The following is a 17,760-nucleotide window of genomic DNA, read 5'->3' on the forward strand; positions in this document are numbered from 1 at the left end:
ACACATGAGGTCATAGTGACAATAGATTGGTGGTTGCCAGAGGTGAAGGATGATGGGTAGGAGAAATGGGTGAACTGTTTTTCTTTTGTTTTTTTAGTTCACATAACTTAAAAATTAAAAAGAAAGAAAAATGACGTATGGCAACAAATCCATTAACGAGAAAGGAACAAATTTTTGATCATTATGTTTCTTCACAGCTGTATCTAGAGAAGCCACATGAGCAGCTGGGTAAATGCTGATGACACTGTGAGATAAGGGAAAATATGTATACAGATGCCCGAGTTCCGATGATTCGACTTAAATTTTTACTGTTATGATACTGTGAAAGTCATACACCTAATAAATTACATGAGATAGTCAACACTTTATAACTCTATCTGCTATGTGTCAGATGATTTTTGCCCAACTGGAGGCTAATATAAGTGTTCTGAACATGATGAACGGAGACTAGGCTAAGCTATGATGGCCGGTAGGTTACCTGTACTAACTCCATTTCTGACTTACGGCATTTTCAACTTACAACGGGTTTATCAGGATGTAACCCCATCCTAAGCAGAGGAGCATATGGATATATGGGTCTCCGCCCCTGGTTCCCAGTACAGAGCTCCTAAAACCCTTGTAAATTCCTAAGTGATAAGAGCACCAGGAGCATCGTTTGTTTTAATGAGGTGACTGTGGGTGGGCTCCAGGATGGGCACTGGTCACCAGAAAGACCAAGCCATAATCGGAAGCTTGGAATTTTCAGCCCTGCCTCCCACTTCTCTAGAGAGGAGAGAGAGGATGAAAATAAAGTTAGTAAGTGATCATGACTACAGGATGACTCCTCCAAAAACCACAAAAGTACGCATTTGGAGAGCCTCTGGGTTGGTGAACATAACAGCCACGTATCAGGAGAGGGATGCACCCCAACGCTATGGGGACAGAAGCTGCTGTGCTCAGGACCCGCCCAGACCTCACGTTATGTATCTCTTCATCTGGCTGTTCACCTTTATCCTTCACCATGTTCTTTAATAACCCGGTAAATGCCTTTCGCTGAGTGCTGTGAGCTGCTCTAGCAAATTAATCAAACCCAAGGAGTGGGTTGTGGGAACCTCACATTTATAGCTGACTGGTCACAAGCACAGGTGACAACCGGGACTTGCAGTTGGTACCTGCAGTGGGGTGGGAGCAGTCCTGTAGAACTGAGCCCTTTACCTGTGGGATCTGATGCTATCTCCATGTACATAGTATCAGATCAATGAAATTGTAAGATGCCAACTGGTGTTGCACACACTTACTTGGTAGGAGAACAGAACCCACACATTTGGTGACAAGAAGTGTCAGAAGTAACATATTCTGTGTGAGCAGCAAAGGAGACATACAGGAGGAATGACAACTGGGTTTCTCTAACTCAGCCATACACTTAGATTAGACGATAAAAGCAAGGGAATGGGTAGAGGTTCATGTTGAGATGGATGTTCTTCATTTGCACTCAAGACACCTACCAACAAAGAGATGGAATTATACACTGCAGTGTTGGTTATATGATTTTGGACCATAAAAGGGAGGTCTAAAATTGACGTATAGAGTCATTGGAGTCACACACAAAATTAGAGCACATTTTGAAGATAGAAAGGTCGATTCTAAAACTTCTGGGAAGAGGTAAAGGATTTACACTGTCCAGTACAATCATGAAAACAGAATAAGGTTGAGAGATTCACAATGCTGATTTCAAGACTTAGTTTAAAGCAACTGTAATCGGGCCAGTGAAGTATTAGCAAAAAGATTGACACGTATCAACAGAACAGAGCACTGACTTGAGAAACAGAACCACAAATAATATAACATCAAATGATTCCCAACAAAGGTGCCAAAGCAATTCAGTGGGGAAGGTATATTCTTTTCAACAAATGTTGTTGGTATTATCAAACACGCATAACCAAAAGTAAACAGTCTTGATTTATACCTTGCATTATAAAAGTTAACGCCAAAGATTATAGACTGTAATTATAAAACTTACAAAATCAAGACAGAAAATCATTGTAACATTAGATTAAGAAGGTTTGTAAAATATGACCAAAAAAGCATAACTAATAAAAGTCTAAAAAAATCTGAAAACTTCATTGACTGAACAGTTCTGCTCTTTGAAAGATACATGGTTAGAGAAAAACAGGAGAGAACTATGATATTGAATAAACATACTTGGTACTCAAAATATTCACACAACAATCCCCTGTAAACAACTTTTATGAAATAAAATACAGGGGAAGAAAACATTACACAAAGGGAAAAAAAAAAAAGGAATGAAAGTCACTTCTTTTTATGAGACTAATATAAGCCTAACAACAAAATTAGATGGAAACGCGGGAAAACGAAATGATAAGCTACCTAAATATGATACAGATACTTCTTTATAAGTACAAGAAGAAAGATCCCAGCAACCTTTCAGCAAGGAGGGTGCATACAGGAAATCAACCAAGAATTAATATTAGAAAATTAATTTAGCTACTCAAAATATTTATAGATTAAAGGAAGTTAAGTTCTGTCTGTATTTTAATGGATACACAAAAAGTACTTAATATAATTTGACGTACATTCATGACTAAAATGAAATCTCAGCAAACTGGCAATTAGAGGGAATATACAAATCAAAGGTTAGTTACCAAGACCCCACAACAAACACCAGAGCTAATGCTGACACTGTGTATATTTTCCCTCAAGACTGGTTTTATTTCTAGTTCTCCTTTTGCATTGAATATATGTACCCTTATGGGCCTCATAAATCCATTACAATGCAGTGTGGGAAATGAACAAAGTGCTCACCTGAGATGTGTTCATTCTGCTGCTCTGGGGAGAGTGTAGAGAACTGGGAGGTCAGGGAAGGACCCTGCAGGGGCGGCACCACCTGTCCACATGAGACAGGAAGTGGTCACACGGACAAAACCACACAGCTTTTCATTGACTCAACTTCTCTCTGGTTAAAGAACAATATAGTTGATTTTCTGAATGATTAACATAAACAACTTAGTTACATTAAAGTACATACAGGATAAGGCATTGCTTTTTCACTAATATTAACATGAAATACTCAGGCTGCATCACTGAACTCTTTTCCTATTAACACTGCTTATATCTCTAAGGAGAAAATCCACACAAAGTCCAGTGAAAGGAGTATGGAGGGTTCGAAGGCAGGAAAGTTTCATTTTAGTTTTGATTGGGCTAAGTTTCTTAAAAGGTCCTTTTCATAAGATGTTTTTGGTGACTTCCTGTGAGAAACTGAATTGCACTTGTTTTCCTCCTGGCTCTGTTACAAACTGCGTTTTCCTTGGCAAGTCACTGTAACCTCTCTGGTCCAATTTCTTTAAAGCATTCAAGAGTCAGAAGTACATAGCCAAGGAAAACTCTTCAGGATCCATCGTTTTGGGATTCTGTGAGGTCAGGATAAGTCAATGGCACATGGATACGTGTGAGAGCAGGACAATGTTGTAAAGAGTGAAGAGACGGGAGCAGGGGACCACTGAGCAATAGTGGAAAAACAATTTCCAACTGGTGTCTGGTTGCCACTTACCCCAAACCTCATCCTCACAAACTCTCCCACAAAATGACGTTCCTTGGGCAGTATACTCCTGGGCCACCCCAGCTCATCCCCAACTCAAAGCTGAACCAAATCCTCCACCTCCACTGTCACACCAGTGTGGTGGCTACAGTACCGTGGCAGTATCTCCAAACCAGGCAGAGGGGCAAGAACTTCTGACCGTGCAAAGTTAGGACCTGCTGTTTCCTGTGTTCTTTTTCCTCAGCTCTGAAGCTCTGGTGAGGAAAGAACAGGGCTGTTCTCTTCCAGGGTACATTCCTGTTCCTGGAGCCCTCCCGATTCCTACATCACAGGCGCTGCTTTGTTCTAAATAAATGTTTCCCAAAATCTGGGACCTGGCTCTGGGAAACCATTCTCTTTGGGTCACAAATCTTACACTTTTGGAATCCTATAATTTCAGACATAAAACACAGACAACCTGCCAGTGCAGGAAGAGCTAGGAACCTCTGTCTGACCTCAGAATTCTGATGAGACACCAGAAATTCCAAAATACACTTGACAGTGCTGAGAGTCCATTCACATTGAGATTCACTTTCAATGTCAAGCGCTTTGAAGGATGTAATGATGGTTTTCGGAAGGTGCTATATTTAGATGAATCCTGAGATTGAAAGCACACTTGCTCCTAAGTGGAAACCACAAGCTTGTGACCTGAGCACATCGCTCAACCAACCTGAGCCTCAATAGTTTTCTTCTATTTTCATGCGGATGGGTATGCCTACCTCATATACTGGATTTGAGGTTTACATAAGTCACCCAGGGAACAGGAAAAACCTAAGTGTCTTCTGAACACAATGGCAGTTGTTATTTACTCAGTTGGCTATTTGCTTCATAGGCGAGAACCTCTCAGAACGCCAGTTTTCCAATGGGAAACCGGATTCTGACGCAGGTTCCTTCTGTCGCCCCCGCCTAGGTGACAGAGCTGGACTTGACCCGATAGTTTTAGCTCCAGAGTTTGTCTCTCATGAGACTCACCGCCCGCGCTTTCTGGCTCTCATGGTCTCATTATAAACGCGCTTTCCCCTCCTGCGGATCAAACTGGGTTTTCTCCCTTCCGGCTGCAGGTGGGGCCAGGCACAAGGTCCCTACACCCCGGCCGCACTGGGCTCCTGCTCCTGACCGCGCTCAGTCCTATCTGCGCCCCGGGAACTGAAAGGGCCGGTTTCCCCCAATAGGTAGGTACCTGCCGGCTCTGCACTGAAGATCCCACCTGGGGGGTTCCCGGGACCTCCCGTTCCCTCTTCCACAGACACAAGGCCCCACGCGCTTCACGCTGGTCTCCAGGTCTGTGCCCAGATTCCCATCACCCCCGCGCTCTCACTTTCGATGCGAATCCTCCGCGTCCGCGTGGAAGACGAGGTCCACGATGTGTTGTTTTCCAAGCGACCACAGACAGAGCAGAAGCAGGGAGGCGGGACTAGAGCTTTACAGAAGCCGATGGAGCCCAGAAGACCGGATCCCAGGGTCCTGCGCGGCCAGCCAGTTCCATAGACTACATTTCCCATAAAACACCGCTGCCACTTATTTTCGCGATTTAGCAACCTTTGCACTTCTTTACCTGGTTGCTAAGATGTTGCCCTTGACCTTGTCTCTTGCCCCGGGGTTGTGTCACGAGCCCCAAACCTTAGGGGTTAAACTTGAAGTTTGCCGCCACGTACAAAGCCTCATTTCCGAAAAAGAAAAAATAAAACAAAAAACACACCCGATTCAATAAGCAACACCTGCCAAAGACATTGGTTACAATTGGGGAAAGCTGCATATGCACGGGGTTATTCTATAGTGTAAAAATAATAGTCAAATAACAGGAAAACATACTGGTTTTATAAAGGCACTCATAATTAAAGTATTTGTGATTAAAATGATATTTTTGTAAATTTATTTCAAAAATTTTCAGGAAAATCAAAGCAAATACGGCAAAATTATTAGTTTTTTACATACAGTAAATGGGTGTAGATAAATGCGTATTGCGTGGTTTTCTGTGTGGCTTGAAAATTTTGCAATACAAAGTAAAAAAGGACAGAGGAGAATATGGATACTACCTCCATGAGTGTACCTTTTAAATTCACAGCTGCCATGAGATTTGGAAGTTCACAGAGATATATCTTTGGAATAAGGCTGTGACATGGGAATACAATAATTCAAATTGGAGCACGGCAACGTGTTATGCAGCGTGTCATGCGGGGTCTCTGGTCCCTCTCCCCACATAAGAACGCAGGACATGGTGAGGCCAAAAAGGAACACCCATGGAGCCATACGTAGGGGAGTCATATCATTATATTCTCGCTGGTGGCTGGGTTGGAGACACAGGAAGCAGGAGCCACACTATCCACATCCTGCCGTCCACTTCTCTGTGTCAACTAACCTCACTTGCTAACTGTAATCCACGCTTCCTGGCTCAGCCACCATCTTCTTGCTAGCCCCCATTTTCTGTTAGCATAGCCATGGCAGTTATATTAGTGGCCAATGGCTCACTGGTTACAGCTGACAGCCAACTAGCCACAGCTGATGGCCATCCAATCACAGTTGATGGTCATTTACTACCTGAGCCAGCACCTTTCCACGTGAGGCCGAGAGCCCGGAAACTACACTCCTGGCTCAGTCCCCACACAATACTAAAGAAAAAAGATTTTACTCTTCTTCACCAAACTTTAGCTAGGATTCTCTAAGATTGGTTGTCAAATATGACTACCAACTTTGGCCTGTAATGATTTGAATCAAATACAGTTTGTAACAGCTCAAGGATTCATCCCTAGGATGACATTACACCCCCTTAAAGTGCCTGCCCAAGAAAATCAAGTCAGCCAAATAATTTTTTGTTACAGCCAACACCTGAAGTTAGGGAACCTGTCTCCCAGTCTCTGTGAGGGGATAGGAACCCAATTTCAATAAGTGCCTGTTAGCAAACTCAGATGGATTTTACAAGGACTGATTCCTCCTTTCTGCTTTTGTCGTTTTCTACTTACCCTGGCTCTACTAAGCCCCAGCCCACCTTCCCTCTCTTTCCTCATTTTCCCCTTTAAACTCCCAGAAACCTCTGTATAAATCAAAGTAGAGTTCGGTTCACGCTGGACTATTTTCTCTACTGCAATTGTATATTACCAATTAAATCTGTTCTCTCCACTTTGTGTCCAATTTGTTTACCTTTGACAAATAAAAGGATAGTATCTGTAAGTAGCAGGACATACCTCAGGAAAGATAAAAAAAAGCAAGTAACAGTCATACGTAATAACCAAATATACAAAACCCAATATAAGAACATAGTTATCACGCAAGTGGTTCACATCCCAGAAAAAAAAAAATCCTATTTAAACGCAATGTGAGCATCTTCTGGTGTTATTAGCAAGTTGGGCTGTGGTCATAATTTTATAGGAACTTCTTTTTATTAAATTAGATCTAATGAGCATTATAGGACAGAGCCAGGAGTGCTGTTTCCAGGCTATCGGCCTCACATGGAAAGCTGCTGGCTTGGGTAGTAAACGGCCATCAACTATGATTGCATGGCCATCAGCTGTTGCTAGTTGGCTGTCAGCTGTAACCAGTGAGCCATTGGCCACTAATATAACTGCCGTGGCTACACTAGCAGCAAATGGGGGCTAGCAAGAAGATGGTGTCTGAGCTAGCAAGAGCGGACTGCAGTTAGCATGGCGGATTTTAGTTAGTACAGCGGATTACAGCTAGCAAGAAGATGGTGGTTGCCAGAGAGAAGTGGATGGCAGGTTGCAGATAGTGTGGATCCTGTTTCCTGTGTCTCTGTCATGCAGGGTGTTATGTGGTGTCTCCGGTCCCACTCCCCAGTAAGAATGCAGGATATGGTGAGGCCAAAAAGGAACACCCACGGAGCCACAGATAGGGGAATTGTCGTTGGGGCTCCGTCCCCACAGGAATCATACCATTATATTCTTGCTGGCAGCTGGATTGGAGACACAGGAAGCAGGAGCCACACTACCCACAATCTGCTGTCCACTTCTCTGCAATCCGCAACCCGCATTCCGACGTGCTAACTGCAATCCGCACTTGCTAGCCCCCATCTTCTTGCTAGCCCCCATTTCTGCTAGTGTAGCCACAGCAGTTATATTAGTGGCCAATGGCTCACTGGTTACAGCTGACGGCCAACTAGCCACAGCTGATGGCCATCCAATCACAGTTGATGGCCCTTTACTACCTGAGCCAGCACCATTTCACGTGAGGCCAAGAACCTGGAAACCACACTCCTGGCTCTGTCCCCACAGTCTCCAACTGAGCCACAAGCGAGAATATAGTGGTATGACTCCCCTATCTATGGCCCCGTTGGTGTTCCTTTTTGACCTCATCATATCCTGTGTTCTTACGTGGGGAGCAGGACCAGAGACCCCGAATGACACCGTGCATGACAAGCATATTTTTGGTAAATATACATCATTTATAACATCAATTATTTCTTATGACTGATACATTTTTAAATTGGACCTTATACACTGGAAGAAGGAAAAGAGTGGAATCCTCCAGAAGTTAGTGCAATCTATGAGAACACAGCATAAAGCTTTACTCCTGACATTAAAGAGAACTTGAATAAATACCAGTTTTTGAACACCAAGTTTCTTTGCCAAAATTCAGATTCTTATCTCAAAATGGTTGGTCAACGTGTTTTCTCTCTTTGACATATTATTTGTTTTACATTTTAACCAAAAAGAGCTGTGGGGACAGAGCCCCAGAGAGTAGTTTATAGGCTCTTGGCCTCACGTGAAGGGTGCTGGCTCGGGCGGTGAATGGCCGTCGGCTGTGGCTGATTGGCCGTCGGCTGTGGCTGGTTAGCCGATTGGCTGCTGGTATAACTGCTGCGACTACGGAGGACTGCCGAGCAGAGCCGAAGGGAGCGGAAGAGGAGAGCCGAGAGAGAGGAACAGAGGAGAGAGTGGAGAAGAGTCGTCGGTCAGTCGGTTGGCGGAAAAGCGGACGGCAGGTCGCGCGTCTGGTGGGCCCAGCCTCCAGTGAGACCGTGGTGGTATGGCTCCCCTACCTATGGCTCCGTGGGTGTTCCTTTTCGGCCTCACCATATCCTGCGTTCTTGTGTGGGGAGCGGGAGCAGAGACCCCGCAGGCCGCCCCGCCTGAAAGATGGCGCGGAGATAAGGCCTCCGCGCATGACAAATGGCGCAGCGAGCAGGGTGTTGCGCCGGCCAAAACTCTCCGAAGGCTGGTGGAGCAATTTGTGCGTGTGAAAGTGCAGTCTCAAGAGGTCCATGAGGAGCGACACGGGGAACGGGAGGCGCAGTCTGCCTGGGAGACTCGAGCCTCCAGCTGGCACACCACCTTCTTGGCCATAGAAGGCGTTGTCCTCCTTTTGTTGATCTGCTGCGGCCTTAAGCTCCGAGGGTGGTGGACATCTTACATGGAGGCCTCCACTCACTCAGACACCTGGCACGGTGAGCAAGATTCCGACCAGGTAGGAATGGCGTCTGACACTGGGCAGGAGGACGTGTGGCCCCCACACAGTATATGGTGTTCGGTGGCCACTGTTCTCAGGAGTTGGACCCCCAAGGAGGGGTGGGAGGACATGGACGGCTCTCCGGCCAGCGTGGAGAGGGCCCTCCAGGCTCTGGCTGAGCGGTTGCCGGAGGAGGAGGAGGCTACAGCTGGCCGCGTGGGCTGGATGTTCCTCAAGGCCTTGAGTCTCAACACGGAAAATGGGCTTAATGAAGTGGCCTGGGTGCCAAACCAGGTGTCCCGGTTGGAAGCGCTGGAAGCCTGGGTCCGCCTGTTAGAACAGGGGCCCCAAGGTGGAGACTCTGAGGCAGAGGCAGAGGCAGAGGAAGCAAGTGGAGACAATGTAGCTCCCAACCCCCAAGCCCGGCCAATCTTGAAACAAAGGGTAAAACGTGAGCAACCTTTGGGCCCCGGGGGCGTTGCTGCCGGCAACCCAGCTGTGACTGAGTTTGCAACCTATACCCCTTACACACCCACTGAATTGCAGGAGCTGGGGAGGCAGTACAGACAACGCCCTGGAGAGCCAGTCTCGGCTTGGCTATTACGTTTATGGGATGAGGGAGCAGACAGCATTCTCTGCTCCCCAGGCGAGATGGAAAAGCTAGCCTTCGTGACAGTGCATCCATCCCTGCGACAAAGGTTACAAAACTGCCATAGATTGGCCAACAACCAGGGCAACCATTCTCTAATGGCGTGGCTCACTGCTGCGGTACGCACCCTATGGGAACAGGCTGGAGAGCTGCCAGACACTGTGAGTCAATGGCAGTCATATACAGAACTTACGCAAATAATCCGTGAAATGGGTATGAGACATGCTATTTTTAACCTCAATATGCAGGGCCCAGATAACGAGCTTTTTACTGCCAGCATGAGATCTGGTTTTGGACACTGCACCTGCGAGTGCTTTTGGATCCTTGGTTGCTATTCTTACACCGTATGTAGGGCGACGGATCCATGAAGTTACAACTGCCATGGCCACCCTAGGGGATGTTGAAAGCCAGAGGCGAAGGAAGTTAAGACAGGAGGTCTGCACAGTTGAGACCTGGAAGCCCAAACCAAAGGTAAAGGGGCGAGGTCGCGGGCCTCAGAGAGTAACACGCGCACAGATGTGGCGTGATCTCGTGGCAGCAGGGGTCGATAGGAAGAAAATAGACCAGCAACCCAATGCACTCCTGCTTGAACTTTGGAAACAGTTGCGTCCGGAACAACAATTCCGGAGAAACATAAAGGAGGAGTCTGGCAAAGCGCGACCCGTGTCCCTCCAGGACTTCATGCAGCCGCTTGAGGCTGACCCCTTGCAGCTTGATTAGGGGTGGGGCCAAGGTTCCCAGTCAGAGGGGACGAGCAGGGACGGAGGCCCCACGTGGAACTGTCCATACATTGGTCCCCTTCGAATGTACGGAGGGTTTTGGCTCTAGTTGACACTGGCGCCGACTGCAGTCTCGTTTATGGGAATCCAGAACTGTTCCCTGGACCAGCAGTCTGCATTGATGGCTACGGGGGAAAAACTGTGACTGTGAAAGCCGTTTCCTTACCACTGGGTATAGGAAGGCTTCCTCCTCGTACCTACAAGGTTTATGTCTCCCCCGTTCTGGAATATATTCTAGGGGTGGACGTGCTACATGGCCTCAGCTTATAGACGTTGGTAGGAGAGTTCCGTCTCCGGGATCCGGGTGGTGAAAGCGGTGACACGCGGGCATGCTCACCACCCTCCTCAAGCGTTGCCACAGCCCTGGCGCGTGGTTACAGTGTGACAGTACCGCCTGCCAGGAGGACAGGAGGAGATTGGTCGTACAATATTGGAATTGGAAAAGGCACATATAGTGAGACCAACGCACAGTCCCTTTAACTCCCCAGTATGGCCTGTCAAGAAGCCAGATGGGACCTGGCGAATGCCTGTGGACTATAGGGAGTTAAATAAGGTGACGCCACCCTTGCACGCTGCAGTGCCTTCAATTCATGATTTAATGGATCGTCTGACTGTCCGCCTGGGGACATATCACTATGTAGTGGACTTGGCCAATGCTTTTTTCTCCATTGACATTGCACCCGAGTGTCAAGAGCTGTTTGCTTTTACGTGGGATGGGCGGCAGTGGACTTTTCAAGTCCTTCCACAAGGATACTTTCACAACCCCACTATCTGCCACGGGCTTGTGGCCCAGGATTTGGCACAGTGGGATCACCCATCCTCTGTGGCCTTGTTTCATTATGTTGATGACATTCTGTTAACCTCAGATTCTCTTTCTGATTTAGAGCAAGCAGCTCCCTCTCTTCTCCGCCACCTGAAGTCACGTGCCTGGGCGGTGAACGAGGAAAAGGTCCAAGGCCCTGGCTTATCCGTCAAGTTTTTGGGTGTTGTGTGGTCGGGTAAGACAAAGGTTATATCTGAGGCAATCATTGATAAGATACAAGCCTTTCCCCGGCCGACCAAGGTCTCCCAACTGCAGACGTATTTGGGTCTGCTAGGATATTGGCGGGCGTTTGTACCCCATTTAGCACAAATGGCAAGGCCCTTGTACAATATGATAAAAAAAGGGGGCCTCATGGGATTGGACTGAGGCTATAGAGCAAGCCTTCGTTGCCACGAAACGGGCAGTGCAGCAGGCACAGGCTCTGCAAGTAGTGGACCCCGGCCGCCCATTTGAACTTGATGTTCACGTAACCCAAGAGGGGTACGGATGGGGCCTCTGGCAACAGCAGGAGCGTCTCCGGTTGCCAGTGGGATTTTGGTCCCAATTATGGAAAGGAGCGGAGGTTCGCTACTCTCTAATAGAGAAACAGCTGGCTGCTGTGTATGCAGCCCTAGTGGCCACAGAAGCCATCACAGGAATGGCACACGTGGTGGTTCGAACAACGTATCCTGTCCAGGGGTTCCGTACATGGACCCAGGGACCCAAAACGGGGGTGGCACAGACCACCACCCTCGCCAAGTGGGGTGCCTACTTGGAGCAACGTAGCACCCTTAGTGCAAGCCCTTTGAGCACAGAGCTACAACAGGTCCTGGGGCCTGTGGAGCTTGTAGCCCAGGCTGAGCCAAGTGCTCTGCCTAGAGGGGAGGACTTGGAGCCCTCGCCCTACAAAGAAGGACAGTCCCCAGTACCTGAGGATGCCTGGTTTACCGATGGTTCTAGCCGAGGGGCAGCAGCTGTTTGGACGGCTATTGGTGTGCAGCCCAAAACAGACACCATTTGGTTTGATACTGGGACGGGCCAGAGTAGCCAGTGGGCTGAATTACGGGCTGTGTGGATGATGATCAGCCACGAGCCTGGGCCCCTAGTTATTTGCACTGACAGCTGGGCGGTGTTCCGGGGCCTAACATTGTGGCTGCCTACATGGAAACACCAAAACTGGTTGGTGGGACACCGTCCACTGTGGGGTCAAGCCATGTGGCAGGACCTCTGGGACCTAGGGCAGAGAAAGGAGGTGACCTTAATGCATGTCACAGGTCACTCCCCCTTAGTGTCCCCAGGCAATGATGAAGCAGACACCCTAGCACGGGTACGATGGTTAGAGCGGGCTCCTGCCACTGATGTGGCCCATTGGCTGCATAGGAAATTGCAGCACGCTGGAAGCCGAACCATGTGGCAGATAAGCAGACGCTGGGGCCTGCCTTTGAAATGGCAGGAGATAGCAGATGCCTGCTATGACTGTGCCGTCTGTGCCCAGGACAGCCCCCAAAGGCGGAGGCTCCCCTGGGAGACACAGCAGATTACGCGAGGGAGGGTGCCCCTCACTCGCTGGCAAGTGGATTACATTGGACCCCTGCCTAAGGCCCGCAATGCGATATATGCATTTACAGCAGTGGACACTGCTACGGGGTTGATGTTTGCTTGGCCCTGTCCGGCTGCGGATCAGCGGCATACAGTGGTCGCCCTTACACGACTGTGCGCCCTCTATGGGCGCCCCCAAGTCATTGAAAGTGACAGGGGTACCCATTTTACGGGGCAAGAAGTGCAGCGCTGGGCTGCCAGGATGGACGTGCAATGGTTGTTTCACACCCCGTACAATCCACAAGCAGCTGGCATGATTGAACGCTATAATGGCCTTTTGAAGCAAGGCCTCCAGGTGTCAAAACACCCTCCCACGATGCGTGACTGGACCTCTCGTCTATGGGATGTTTTGAGAGTCCTGAATGAGAGACCACGGAAGGGAGGGCCCGCGCCAGTAGAAGCTCTTCTACATCGAACGGCCGCTCCCATTCAATTACAAGTTACCACTAGTGAGACTCTGTTAAAGCCAGGCTACGGCAGAAATGGGAACATTTTGCTGCCAGCACCCACATGCTTGAAAGCAGGGGAACGGCAGCAATGGACTTGACCCTGGCAGGTCAAAAGCCCCCACTGTCGGTGGTTGTGTCTGATAGCCCCATGGGGGGCCGGTTTGACTCATGATTTGCAAGTGATGCCAGGAGTGGTGGCTGAGTGGCCACCGCAAGTGACTGTAGTATACAGAGGTCCCGATACCGGGATGATTTTGCGAGGAAACTATGTGCTCTCACTATGGCCTATTATGGGGTCCCCTGTTCTGTTACATGTTGAAACTATGCAAGGGACCCCAAGTACTGCCATAAAGGTCTGGTACCACAAACTGGGAAAGGTGCCAGTGGCAGCGACCCTCCTTTCCCAGGACAAAAAGCTAGCATGTATCCTCCCAGATGGAAGGGATTTGCCATTGTTGGTTCCTAAGACTACCGTTTCTTTTCGTCCGTAGGTGTCAGTAGGCTAATACGGCACAGGGACCCTCGTGGAAGACACTTGTCACGTAGATTGTGAGGCGAGACCCTGTAGGGGTGGAGTGTGGGGACAGAGCCCCAGAGAGTAGTTTACAGGCTCTCAGCCTCACGTGAAGGGTGCTGGCTCGGGTGATGAATGGCTGTCAGCTGTGGCTGATTGGCCGTCGGCTGTGGCTGGTTAGCGGATTGGCTGCTGGTATAACTGCTGCGACTACGGAGGACTGCCGAGCAGAGCCGAAGAGCCAAGCAGAGCCGAAGGGAGCGGAAGAGGAGAGCCGAGAGAGAGGAACAGAGGAGAGAGTGGAGAAGAGTCGTCGGTCAGTCGGTTGGCGGAAAAGCGGACGGCAGGTCGGCGTCCGGTGGGCCCAGCCTCCAGTGAGACCGTGGTGGTATGGCTCCCCTACCTATGGCTCCGTGGGTGTTCCTTTTCGGCCTCACCATATCCTGCGTTCTTGTGTGGGGAGCGGGAGCAGAGACCCCGCAGGCCGCCCCGCCTGAAAGATGGCGCGGAGATAAGGCCTCCGCGCATGACAAATGGCGCAGCGAGCAGGGTCTCCCGCACGACAAGAGCCATTGAAAATATCATTGGGACAGAAATAATGATTAGAGAAGCGCTGAAATAAACAGCAGTGTCTCTCACACTTTAATACACAGCTGTTGTTCGGACGGCCGGAAGGCCCAGTTGGTTAGAGCGCGGGCTCTCGGCAGCAGGGTTACTGGTTCTATTCCTGCATGGGATGGTGGGCTGCGACTTAAAAACTGAAAACAGCAACTGGACTTGGAGCTGGACTGCGCCCTCCACAACTAGATTGAAGGACAACAACTTGGAGCTCATGGGCCCTGGAGAAACGCACTGTTCCTCAATGTTACCCAATAAAACAATGAAATTTAAAAAGAAATCATGAATTCTTATTAAAAAAAATACATAGCTCTTGCTAAACCATTGAACAATTTTACTGCAACAATACAGGTCCAGGAAGAAGGGAAAGAGAGGTAGAATATGCCAGAGCTGGTGTTCGGACCAGTGGGCCAGAGAACCTTCAGTCACCTCGTTAGGAAAACCAGGCAGGCCCTGGGACATACTAGGGGCATACCCACAGCCCTCATGTAAAATAAGTAACTTTCTATATTTAAATATTTCTACAATATTACTAGTTCTTCACGGAAACATAGGTTTTTAAAAACATAAATGTATAACTATAACCCCCTTGGCAACTTATAAAGAAATGCTTGCCCTCATCAAAAGTGCTTACATCTTACATCAGGGCATGACACCTGATGTCATCATTTAGCTCAGTCCAACAACACACACAACCGATGGTAGGTGTCATGGAGGCTTGGCCTGCATGCATTCAGCCCAGCTATTGGCGAAGGACCCGCTTTGAATCTGAAGCAGACCTCTGCCATTCCCTTCTCCCCCGTAGCACACACACACACACACACACACACACACACACACACACACACACACAGAGGAGCTTCCTTGTATTAAGTATCTTTTCAACAAATTTACACTTACGTCATTAGTTCAGCAAGACCACTTCACCCTCGAGCTCCAACTCTATGGAAATCAGAAAAATATCTGCAAAGCAAAGAGCTAGGGCACTGAGGGTTTAAAATGTATATTTCTCTTTCTCAAGTATCACTGCTCTGAAATTTACAATGGCTGAAATCAGTTGCCTCCTATTATGTCAAGTTTTATAACACTTGTTTTTGGTGATGGCCACAGTGGTACCAGTTACTCTCCATTGGCAGAAATCTCAGGTATTTTTTAAGGCTGCATTTTTAAAAACTGTGATAAAATTCATATACCATAAAGAATTTAACCACCAAAATTTACAGATGATTATGTATAGTGCAAAAGACACCTTCAAAAAGACTCTTTACAACCAATATGAAAAAGACCGTATCAGGTACTCTTAACTAATCTGTGTGTGGTAATGTTTAATGGAGATGACTCTTGGATTCATGTTTCCTATTTAAAGACAGCTGTAGCATCTAGGTGGACTGCTCGACCAAAAGGCCTTGAAATTTTAAATTACTAGGAAGTAAAACAGATGACATCTGCTATGGACAGCTAACCCTTAAGCAGGGCCTGGTTGGCATTCCACCCCCCATAGGAGAGGCCTCACCTTACCTTGACCTATAGCTTAACAATAGGTCATCCCCCTATGTCTTGAGCTCCGAATGTCCCCTGTTCCACCCAGTTCCATTTTAGAAAATTACCCTGAACTAAGGGTGAATATCCTTAGTGTTATTCATCACGATCTCTATGGTCTAGCATTCTTTCCAGACTACTCCCATACTGTTCCTGGGTTGCTGACTCCACTAGAGAATTAACATTGCCAGGGGAGGCTTCATGCAGTACCCCCGAAGCATCACGTAGCCTCTGGAGGAATGCCCAGATTTTCCCTTAAATACACCAAGCAGGTCTGAGAATGTTAAGGCAGGTTTTGGAGATGTTAACCCTCTGCATTCTCAGACCACCAGCGCTCTGATAATAAACACTGATTCTATGATCCAACCCATGTTGGTCTACTGGCTGGGTGACACAGGCACCATGAGCCCCAGACTCAGTTCGCCTCTGGTTTCACTTCGCCTCTGTCCCACGGCAGGACAGCCTAGGGATTCCTCAGTAAGTATTTTGCTTGCAGAGGATCTCTGGGACTGCCTGGGATTGGGCGGATTCCTTGGCACTTAACTGACCTCTGGAAGCCACTGCGGGAGTGATTTTGCTTGCTGAGGTGGGGGTTCCACCAAGACCTCCCCATCTCAGATGCCCTTCTGTTCACTAGGGATAAAATAAGCACTTGCTCTGTTCTCCTGCCTCTAATTACTGGTTCAGAAAGTGGGATGGCCCTGGTATGCACAGCTGGAGGATTTTGCACTTACCGTCTGTGGCTCCTCCTTGAGGGTCATCTGAGGATCCCACTGACCCATTGGTGCCAATAGGTGAGACTGCAATATCTAGCAATGCATAATACCCCCACAATTAAGGGGTTCTGGTTGCAAGCTTGCTCTCGTTCTGGAAGTGCACTTGTGGATGGCAAGACTGTTCCCCCGAAGCGGGGCACATCTGCCACACTGTAAAAGCCAACTCTGGGTTAGGCCTTTTGGTATCTCATGGTCTTAAGGCCACATCTATTTTCTGGTTTTGGCCCACTTGCCAATTGTCTGATGGTTGATGATGAGACTAATAAAGAGTTAAAAGAATCAGGCTTGTGAGGCAGCAGGATGAGACAAGTGAAGAGTTAACAGGAGTCAGGTTGTGAGCTAGCAGGAACGAGCTTAAATATTAGCTTCTTGATTCTGAATCCCCTGGCTAGCCTGCACTTGCAAGCTGTGAAGCAACCTACATCCATCAAAGGTGGGAATAGAACAGTTTCCCGTTGGAACAGCAACCCACTGCTAGCTAACAAACCCCCATCATAGATGGGAACAGAACAGTTCCCAAACACAACGGCAACTCCCTGCAAACTAAAATCCATCAGAGATGGGAAGAGGATAGTTCCCAGAAGACAACTGTAAGGGCAGCTCCCTGCAAGCTGACAAGCACCCTACATCCTGCATAGAAAACAGTAAAACCCCAGCTAGCAGAAACCCACCACACACCTGTCCCTATTGGAATCTGCCCTGGCAAACTCCTTTGGCCAGTATTTCTCTTCCAAACACAAACCTGTGGCAGCCGTCTTCTCCAGACACAGCCACTGGCTCTCTCAATCTGCCTGACTTTCAATGAACCTTTTCTTGCTTGGTCTGATTTCTGTATCTCACGTTCAGATCCGAATCTGTTTTTTCTGGGTTTTGTCTGTTTGATCCATGGAAAACTTGGGTCTGTGTATATGTTTAAGTCTCTGTTAAATGTGGTCGCATTTGTTCCAGCTCAATAATGGGATTTAAGGTTTCGATCCTAACCAGGGGTCCGTTGGGCAAAATATTATGCCACTGGCAAGATTATGGCCATGAGCCATTGACCAAAAAGAAGTCAACATCTA

At 48.0% G+C, this 17,760-nt stretch overlaps 1 protein-coding gene across 2 annotated transcripts in view; it reads right to left on the bottom strand.

Moving 5' to 3' along the window:
- The window catches only part of LOC148755026 (uncharacterized), a 38,353-nt gene extending 33,176 nt beyond the window's left edge, over positions 1–5,177 (bottom strand). The window contains exons 1-2 of one of the 2 annotated variants that reach the window (XM_088793313.1): positions 4,893–5,177; positions 2,803–2,953 (exon numbers count right to left, since the gene is read on the bottom strand). In XM_088793313.1, the coding sequence (XP_088649439.1) occupies positions 2,803–2,817 (15 nt within the window). In that variant the 5' untranslated portion in view covers positions 2,818–2,953; positions 4,893–5,177. The remainder of the gene's footprint in view (positions 1–2,802; positions 2,954–4,892) is intronic. The other variant, XM_088793312.1, reaches the window with a different exon arrangement.
- Positions 5,178–17,760: the final 12,583 nt, after the last annotated feature.

The sequence above is a fragment of the Rhinolophus sinicus genome, chromosome 16, assembly GCF_057876585.1.
Source record: "Rhinolophus sinicus isolate RSI-liver-muscle chromosome 16, RSI-T2T, whole genome shotgun sequence".
In the NCBI taxonomy this organism is placed as follows: domain Eukaryota; kingdom Metazoa; phylum Chordata; class Mammalia; order Chiroptera; family Rhinolophidae; genus Rhinolophus; species Rhinolophus sinicus.